The sequence below is a fragment of the Echinops telfairi genome, unplaced genomic scaffold (assembly GCF_000313985.2).
Source record: "Echinops telfairi isolate 266 unplaced genomic scaffold, ASM31398v2 ScPeMD7_5;HRSCAF=22, whole genome shotgun sequence".
Lineage (NCBI taxonomy): Eukaryota > Metazoa > Chordata > Mammalia > Afrosoricida > Tenrecidae > Echinops > Echinops telfairi.
The window spans coordinates 15614762-15623634 of record NW_022103901.1 but is presented as its reverse complement, the minus strand read 5'-3'; the positions used below and the strand labels follow the sequence as shown (position 1 = coordinate 15623634).

General features: G+C 50.5%; 1 protein-coding gene across 1 annotated transcript in view; it reads left to right on the top strand.

Moving 5' to 3' along the window:
* The first annotated feature begins 3402 nt into the window (after nucleotides 1–3402).
* KCTD13 (potassium channel tetramerization domain containing 13) overlaps nucleotides 3403–8873 on the top strand; it is a 16121-nt gene continuing 10650 nt past the window's right edge. The window contains exons 1-2 of the mRNA XM_045284880.1: nucleotides 3403–3785; nucleotides 4982–5151. Coding sequence (XP_045140815.1) covers nucleotides 3542–3785; nucleotides 4982–5151 — 414 coding nt within the window. The 5' untranslated portion in view covers nucleotides 3403–3541. The remainder of the gene's footprint in view (nucleotides 3786–4981; nucleotides 5152–8873) is intronic.

Sequence of the window (8873 nt, the reverse complement as noted above, 5' to 3'; positions counted from 1 at the left end):
TGAGGGTCTCTCATTTTTGTTGCCCTTCCACTTTATCAGACAGCGATGGCCTTTTCTAGCAATGGGTCACCCCTTATGATTGTCTAGATTGGATAATATTCTGTTATAAGCCACAAGGTTCTCAGCAGCTAATTTTTCAAAGTAGATCACCAGGCCTTTACTCCTAGTCTCTTAGTCTGGAAGCTCCACTGAAACTTGTCCACCATGGGTGGCCCTGCTTGGATTTGAAATGGCAGTGGCGTAACTTCCACCACCATTGCAACAACGTGCAAGCCACCACAGTACAATAGACTGACAGGTGGTCGATGACAGCGCACATTAGAAAGTACTTATTAATCTGGGCTTATGGCAGGATTTCTGAGAAGGCTCAGGAAAAGGGGGGGGGCTTTTCTCTGGGCTGGATGCTGTTAGGAAGCAGGGATAATCCTTATTAAAACATTCTCATCTAGAAGATGAGGGGAATGCGCCACAACTAATACCTTAATTGGTAAAGAAGCAATAGTCTCTTCTCTGCTTCCTTCGCTCCGATCTAAGTTTTATTTCCTTTCCTCGGCCAGCGTAGGGTGTAGTTTACGATTTCCTTAAGGCAGTGTTTCTCAACCTATGGGTTGCAAACCCTTTGGGGGTTGAACAACCCTTTCACAATGTGGGGGGAGGTCAGATGAGGAGGCATTCCCCCCACTGAGGGCAATCAGTTGCCAGACTGCTGTCTCATCCCTCCACAGGGGTGGGCCTGCTCCCTGCCTCTGGGGACAATGGACAGGCTCCTGTAGGAGGGGTTTTCACCCTACTGATAATGGTTCCTATGGAGACCCAGAGACCACCCCCTAGACCACCCTCTCATTGCTGTGTAACCTATAGTGCAGCTCCTCCCTGTGACGTATGTCTCTACCTGTAATTAGTGGGCTGGCTTGCACCCAAAAGGTATACAGTGAACCCTCGTTTATCGCGGTTAATCGGTTCTAGACCCTACCGTGATAAATGAAATTCCGCGAAGTAGGATTCCTTATTTGTAAATCAAATATTTTCGTAGTTAGAGCATAGAGGACATGAAAAAACACCCTTTAGTCACCATTACACTCATATTACCCAATTTATTAAACGAAAAAGGGAAAATACAGTAAAACATTTTGGACGTTGCAATTATCATTTATTATTTATTATATTATTTATGGCATCAAGCGTGTACAGTATGAGCCAATCAGTGGCAGTAATGACAGAGCATGCGCTGTTACGCAAAAACCGCGATAGAGTGAAGCCACGGAAGTCGAAGCGCGAAGTGGCGAGGGTTCACTGTATAGGTGTGAGTCAGCAATATAGCTCTCTCTGACTCTGAGCTCCTTGCTGCTCACTCCCTGGTTACTCCCCTCTCCCTTGTTCCCTTACCCTCCTTCCCTTCCCCCTCTTTCCAGGTGGACCACCAAGCTGGGCTGAGGTGAGCAATGGTATCATGTAACATGTCTGACTGTATTATTGTATTATCTCTCATGCTCTCAATGACTTTAATATAATGCTTATATATCTCAACTGTACAATTGTGCATTATTGAACCCGTTGAGTAGTATTAGTAGCAGTGGGTGGAGGCTGGCCCTTCACCTCCCTCAGCGCCAATTTTTTAATTTAATACTACATCACAAGGGTCACCCGATTCATCACAGTAGCAAAATGACAGTGATGAAGGAGCAGCGGAAATCATTTGATGGTTGGGGGGTCAGCACCACCTGAGGAGCTGTATGAAAGGGTCACAGCATGAGGAGATTGGGAAGCACTGCCCTATGGAGTTGTTCTTTGTCATCAAGCTGATTCCAACTCATGGCAGCCCCATGCGTGTCAGAGAAGACCCCAGGACTCCGTCGTCGTCGTTAATTTTCAGGAACAGTTCATCGGGGGTATCTTCTGGGGCACCTCTGGGAGCCTTCAGATTGGCAACCTTTGGGCTGGTAGTCCAGGGGTGAACTATCTCCACCACCCAGGAACTCCCCTGCAGGTGTGCACATAGGCAACTGACTTGAGATCTCTTTTTCCTTATAGGCATTCACAGCTATACATTTCCCTCACAGCCCTGCTTTTGCTGCATCCCCTAAGCTTTGGCTGGGTTTTCATTGAAAATTTCTCTTTATTTAATAATTTTTCTCCTGGCACTCATTAAGAATGTGTTCCTTACCTTACACATATTTGTCAGTTTTCCTACTGATTGATAGTTTTATTCTATTATGATAGAAAATAGCTGCTATATTATTGCATTTTTTAAAAAGGTACGAAGACTTGTTTCATGACCCAACATATGATCTATCCAGGAGAATGAGGCATGTGTACTACAGAAGAATGTATGTCTGATAGGTCTAACTACTTTCTTGATCATTGGTTTAGGTCTGAAAGAAACATCTTCTACCACACATGGTCAACAATGTAATCCTATCTTGTGTGTGTGTGTGTGTGTGGTTGAGTGATCTTTTACAACCACTGGGTCTCATGACATTATGCAGGATTCTGAGACCTTAGGTCAGCTTCTTCTGCCACTGGAGCATTCTCTCTGCTCCTCAAATCGCCAGGGTTGTTCTAGCCTGAGGACCTGTGTCTATGCGGGTCCCTCTATTGCATTTTCAGGAGTCCTGGTGGCCTAGTGCTTATGTGTTGGGCTATGATCGATCTGCAAGATCAGAGTTCGAAACCACCAGCTTCGCTGGGGACAAACATGGGGCTTTCTCCTCCCATAGAGCTAGACTTGGAAATTCACAGGGGCAGTTCTACCCTGTCCCAGAGCCTCACTATGAGTCAGCCTAGACTCCCAGGCAGTGAATTTGTTTGTTGTGGTTGGCCTGGAACCCTTCGCCTCAGGAAGGTTTTCCGTTTAAGACTCTTCTCTAAGTACCCCCTTCGGCCCTAGCACCCCCTCTGTCTAGACCACCCTCATTTGGCCTCCTGCAGGAGCTTCGGTCAGGAGGCCTGGCGGCTAGTGCTTACCAGTTAGGCTCCGATCTGAAAGGTCGGCAGTTCGAAACTACCAGCCACCTCTGGGGAGAAAGGGCTTTCTCCGCCCGTCAACAGTTACAGTCTCAGAAACCCACCGTTCCACCCTGTCTCACAGGGTCGCTAGGAACCGGCTTCGACTCGGCAACACCGAGTTTGGCTTCTTAAGAGCTTCCTGGGTGCTTGCTTCAAAGTCCTCCGCGCTCTCTGAGCCTCAGTTTGCCCTTGAAGCGCTCTGAGCACGGACACCGCCGGTCAGTGTCCCAGCCTAGCATCCTGCTCTAGCATCCTGCTCTAGCATCCTGCACTGCCTCCCGGACTCCGAGCCCACCGCGCATGCTCTGCACTCGCTCCTCCCCCCGCGCGCGGGGGGCGGGGTCTGGACGCGCCTGCGCAGTTGCCGCGCCCGGCTTCCGGTCCCTGCAGCCGCGATGAGACCCGGAGCCAGTGTCGCCGAGTAGCGGCGGCGTGTGGGCGTGCTGGCCCCGAGGTCGGTGCCAGCGGGGTCTTCGGGTTTGCGCCGAGAGGTGCGGAAAGAACCTGGGTTCGCCGCCCGCCGCCACCACCTAGCATGTCGGCCGAGGCCTCGGGCCCGGCGGCGGCCGCGGGCCCGTCGCTGGAAGCCCCGAAGCCCTCGGGTCTCGAACCTGCGCCCGCTGCATACGGTCCCAGTCCGCTCACCCCGAACAGCAAGTACGTGAAGCTGAACGTGGGCGGCTCGCTGCACTACACCACCTTGCGCACCCTCACGGGGCAGGACACCATGCTTAAAGCCATGTTTAGCGGCCGCGTGGAGGTGCTCACCGACGCCGGAGGTATGCACGCCGCTTTCCGTGGGCCCTCAGCCCCCCCAGGCCCCTCCCGTCCACTCTTAAGGCGCCCACGCTCCAGGCAGCCCCCTCTTTTGGCTCCACTGCCCAGTCGTTCTCACCTCGCTGCAGCCCCATCCCATCTTTCCTTCCTTCCCTTTCTCACCCAGTCTCCCACCTGCTCCAGCCCCGTGCCCCCCAGCAGGAACCAACGGAGCCCCTAACTCTCTACCAAGCCCTAGGTTTCAACATCATTCTTAACCCTCATTCTGCACACCCACGCACCCCTCGCCCCTCACTTTCCCATCCTTCCCACCCCGCTCAGATGACTTGGGAACCAGCCCTGCCGCCTGCTGCGAACTTTCCTGCAGTCAACCTTCACCCGTTTCTTCTAGCCCAACCTTTGTTCCCATCTGCCTCGGCCCCCCAGCATCAGCCCAGAGACCGGGAGATCTCACCGAGCTCTGTTTTCCCAAGAGAGATTCCTCTATTCTGGAGGAATTCATCAGTAGATGCAGGTTCAACAGAAGACAGCTTTGAATTGGTTCGGTTCCCCTGAGCAGGCACTTCCCTTACCTTCATTCAGCTCAGGGCCCCCTGGGGTGGGACCCAGGGGGGACAGCAAAATGTTGGGTGAGGGGGTTTCAGGAAAGGTTGGCAAGGATTGTGAAAGCAGGGAATTGAAAATTAGGATGGGGCGGTGCACAGCTTTGAAGGTGAACACTTAGCCGGCAAATATGTTCAAAGTGCCAGTTTAATGCTAGGGACACGTTGGCATAGAATCTGACTCAACTAAGACAAAACAACACCACACTGTCATTGTTGCTTCTGACTCATCATGACCCATAGGACAGGGTAGAACTGCCCTGTGGGTTTCTGAGACGTCTGTTGGTGGGAGTAGACGGCCCTCGCGCTCTCCCACATAACTGCTGGTGGTTTCAAACTGCTGACCTGGAACTTAGCTCATAGCCACTTCACCACCACGAGGACTCCGGATTCTGACTAGCGCCAAGTCATCAACAACAAGAAAACATATACGGGGCCGAAGATATTTCAGAGGGATTCCTTTGGTGACGGCAGACGTTAGGGGCAGATCAGAATGCAGACTGTGTTGTAACTTGGAATATATATATATATATCAAAGGGCGGTGGCTCCAGGGCCTCCAGCAAAGGCCTTCTTCCTGTTTCCTCACCCCTGCCAGGTTGGGTCCTGATTGACCGCAGTGGCCGCCACTTTGGTACGATCCTCAACTACCTGCGGGACGGATCAGTGCCGCTCCCGGAGAGCACCCAGGAACTTGGGGAGCTGCTAGGGGAAGCCCGCTACTACCTGGTCCAGGGCCTGATTGAGGACTGCCAGCTGGCCCTGCAGGTGAGGTCCCTTCCCTGTCTTAGAGCCCCATCCCAAGACCCTGGGAGAGCTACACAGGTGGTTAATGACCAAACTCACTGCCAGAGGGTCGACTGCGAAGCAGACGGATGGCAGAACTGCCCCTCTGGGTTTCCCAGGGAGTGGCTGGTGGCTGCAAACCAGCCAACTTCATGATTAGCCCTGGGGTGCTTTCATTGTTGGGACAGGTAAAAAGGAGTTGGAGGGTCCTGCCTGGAAAGTTCTAGGGTAAAACCTGGCTCTTAACTGGCTGTGACCCCGGAATTTGGGGGTTCTTTGTACTCCCTCTCTGCTTCCTCAAGCAGGGCCCTCCTCACCACTTCGGGCCAGAATTCTTGGAACCCTTAAATGGTAGTTTTCCCCACTACTTGCTGGTTTTACCTGGTCAGCCCAGCTGTTCCACTGCAGGCCCAATCTGTTCTCCCCTTTGCTCAGAAAGACAAACTCGCTCCCTGCTGCCACTCGGAAAAGAACTCCGAATGGAAATATAATGACCTATGATTTCACCTCTCTCTCACTATTCCCTCTGTTTGGCTCGCTCTCTCCGGAGTGGTGAATCCTTAACCCCAAATGAAGTAAAATCTCATAGAAGCAGAACTGCTCTTCTCCTGACAAAACGGGGCTAGAGGTTCCAGCCAAAGATTGGGAGGTGTTGGGTTTGGAAACAGCAGCCAAGGCCTATGGGTTCAGGCTTAGCTCTCCTGAGGACGAGCGAGTAACCTTGGGTGAGCCCCTCCCCATCTCTGGCACTGCATCCGGGCTTCCAGAAGATAGGAAAGAAGCAGCAGTGTCTTTAGTTTTCACATAAAGCCTTTTATTGTGCCTTGACGATGTTAAAATGTGCCCTTCAGGATACAGTTCATGATTGCATGCCATTTATGATACAATAGTAACGGGGAATAAGATAGTCACAGGAGCGTGCTCTTGGTAAAGAAGTGACAACTTGGAATGAAGCTCTGTTATCAGAGGTGATGCTTACTGATTGGTTGTCCTTGTCTTCGTGTGAATTATAGCAAAACCTTTGCCATTTTAACCAGTTTGAAAGTGTGTAAAATTCCACTGACAAAAAAGAATATAAATTATAAAGGGGACATGGGGCAGACAGAGTGGGGAAGGGAGGGAAAAAACGAGGAGCTGATACCAAGGGCTCAAGTAGAAAGAAAATGTTTTTGAAAAAGATGATGACAACATATGTACAGATGTGTTTGACACAACGGATATATGTATGGATTGTGATAAGAGCTGTAAGAGCCCCTAATTAAGAAAAAAATCCAGTGACATTATGGGCCACCTGTGTCGCACCCTTATCACCATGATCAGTTTCCACCTGTCCACCCAGGACCCCAGAGTATAGGCTTCCTTTGGACGGTATCCACGTCTTGCAGACTTGTTGACCGCACCCTCCAGGAAGAAGAAACGTTTATATTCAAGTATACATCCCTGAAAGAAGCATCTTTAAACGTGATGCTTCAGTGAACTACGCTCTGCTATCTCGTGTGTTCATTTTGGGGGGTCTTACTGCTGGTTGAAACCTGCTACGCTGACTGAATGAATTACCACTCACCTAAAGGACGCTGGAAGTGCGTTCCTGAGCTATAGTTTAACTTACTGGTTTAACAAGGGGCTCACGGCTCCTTCTATGGCTCTCGGCTTGAAGGTAGATTTAGTACACACGTTGACATCAACAGGAGCCTCAGAGAGATGGGGTGATGCATCCAGGGTCCAAACCCCAAATCCTCGCCCCCATCAAGTCAGCTCTGACTCCTGGTGACCTGCTAGGGCAGGGTAAAACTGCCCCTGGAGGGTTCCAAGACTAGCTCCTTACCGGAGTAGAAAGCCTCATCTTTCTCCCAATGGGCAGCTGGTGGGTTAGAACTGCTGACCTGGAGGTTAGCAGCCCAATGTTTAACCACTACACCAGAAAGAGCCAGTCAATGGCAGCGCTCACGATCCACCCCCGGCTGTCTGGCTGCAAGCGTGGTGCTTTTCTGTTGTGTTCCAGCCACGTCTTTTCCAGGTCTCTCTTGGATTCTTTTTTTTTTTTTTCAAAGAAGGTACAGAGAGTTTGCATCCTGCCCTTGAGTTTGTGACACTCTAGTGGCCTAATGGTTGCACGTTGGGCTTCAATCCAAAGGTCGGCGGTTTGAAACCACCATCTGCCCTTTGTAGAAAGGGCTTTCTACTCCTGGAAGCTATTGCAGTCTTGGAAGCCCACAGGGCCCGTTCTCCGTGTCTGATGCCTGATGGGGTTTCTAGGTCGGAGTCGACTCAACGGCAATGGGCGTTCTCCGTTTGTCGTCCTTGAGTCTCTTGGTTCTCTGTAAGTCTCTTCTCGGTTGGAAGAGCTCAGTCCCACTCCCCCTTCCCTGCTCCCCTCTTCCCAGGGGCTTCCATTTCTGGCGTTGATGCTTGGATGCATGTGCTCTTGCACGCTGAAGACTGGTTTTGTGTCTGTGTACATTTCAGATCCAAATGCCTCTGAGCTGCAAAGATCTCGTCCTGTTTCGTAGTTTCGTTTTCTGCACCTGACACTCAAGCTCTCGGAATGCTGTGTGTCCATTCAATCCTTCACTTCCAGCTGCTGCACAAGAATCACTGCATTTTATCCACTCCCCGGGGTGGAGACCCCACTTTGTGTCACCCGACCCCCACACCCGTGCCCCAGGGATCCTCCTTCACCACGTGTCCCCTGGTGGCCCGGAGCCAGGGTTTCTCCGTGTGTGGCTGGGAGAGGAGCTAGTTTACCTGTCACTCGGGCCGTGGATACTGAAGTTCATTAGGGTCAGCCCTTTACTCTCCCGAATGCCTGTTGTCCTGCCAGCAGGACGCCCGGATCCTGTTTCCCAGCAACCTCAGTCGCATGTGGCATCATTTAGCTTTGTGATTTTGCCAGTCTGAGGGGTGTCGAGGGACCTCATTTTAATTTGCATGCTTCTGACTGCTAATGATGTTGAGCGTCTTTTCGTAAACTCACTAGCTTTTTTGTTTCCCCTTCTGTGAACTGCCTATTCATACTCTATACCTAATTTCCTACCGAGCTTCCTGTTTATTTTGATGGTTTCTTCCTTTCTCTCTTTTTGCTGCTTTGCAGGAGGAGTGCCTTGTATATTTTAGCTCCATCTTTTGCAGCCTGGTTTTCTGGAGAAAACGGGGACCTATTATCCTAAGGCACTCATACATAGTAAATGAGCTTTTTCCTTCATACCCAGAACTGCCCATTGCAGGGGCCGGGGTTGGAACCCACTAGCTCCTCCACTGGAGAAAGTTGAGGCTGTCTGCTTCTATAAAGATCCACAGCCTCCAAAGCCTATGGGGTTTTGAGATGAGTCAGAATTGATTCAGTGGGAGTGGGTTGGGTCTGTGGGCAGCTAGACTGGTGCCATGTACCTGGGATCCTGTGGAGAACGGAGAAAATAATCAAATTACTTTCTGGGGCTCAAGCTTTGACTGAGCAGCCCCAGTTGAGAAAAGTTGTTCTCAGTAATTTTCAGTCAGTTTTAGATGTTGGCCATTTTTCCCCCTCTTAGAATGTGGCCTATCTGTGGCATTTGTTGTTGCATAGAAATCTTAGATTTATTTATTTATAATTACAAAAAGCCATTTTAAAAAAAGTAGAATTGTGCATTTAAGAGATCTGGAAAACAGACAAAACAAAAGCACCAACTATCTCTGTGTGTGTGTGTGTGTGTGTGTGTGTGTGTGTG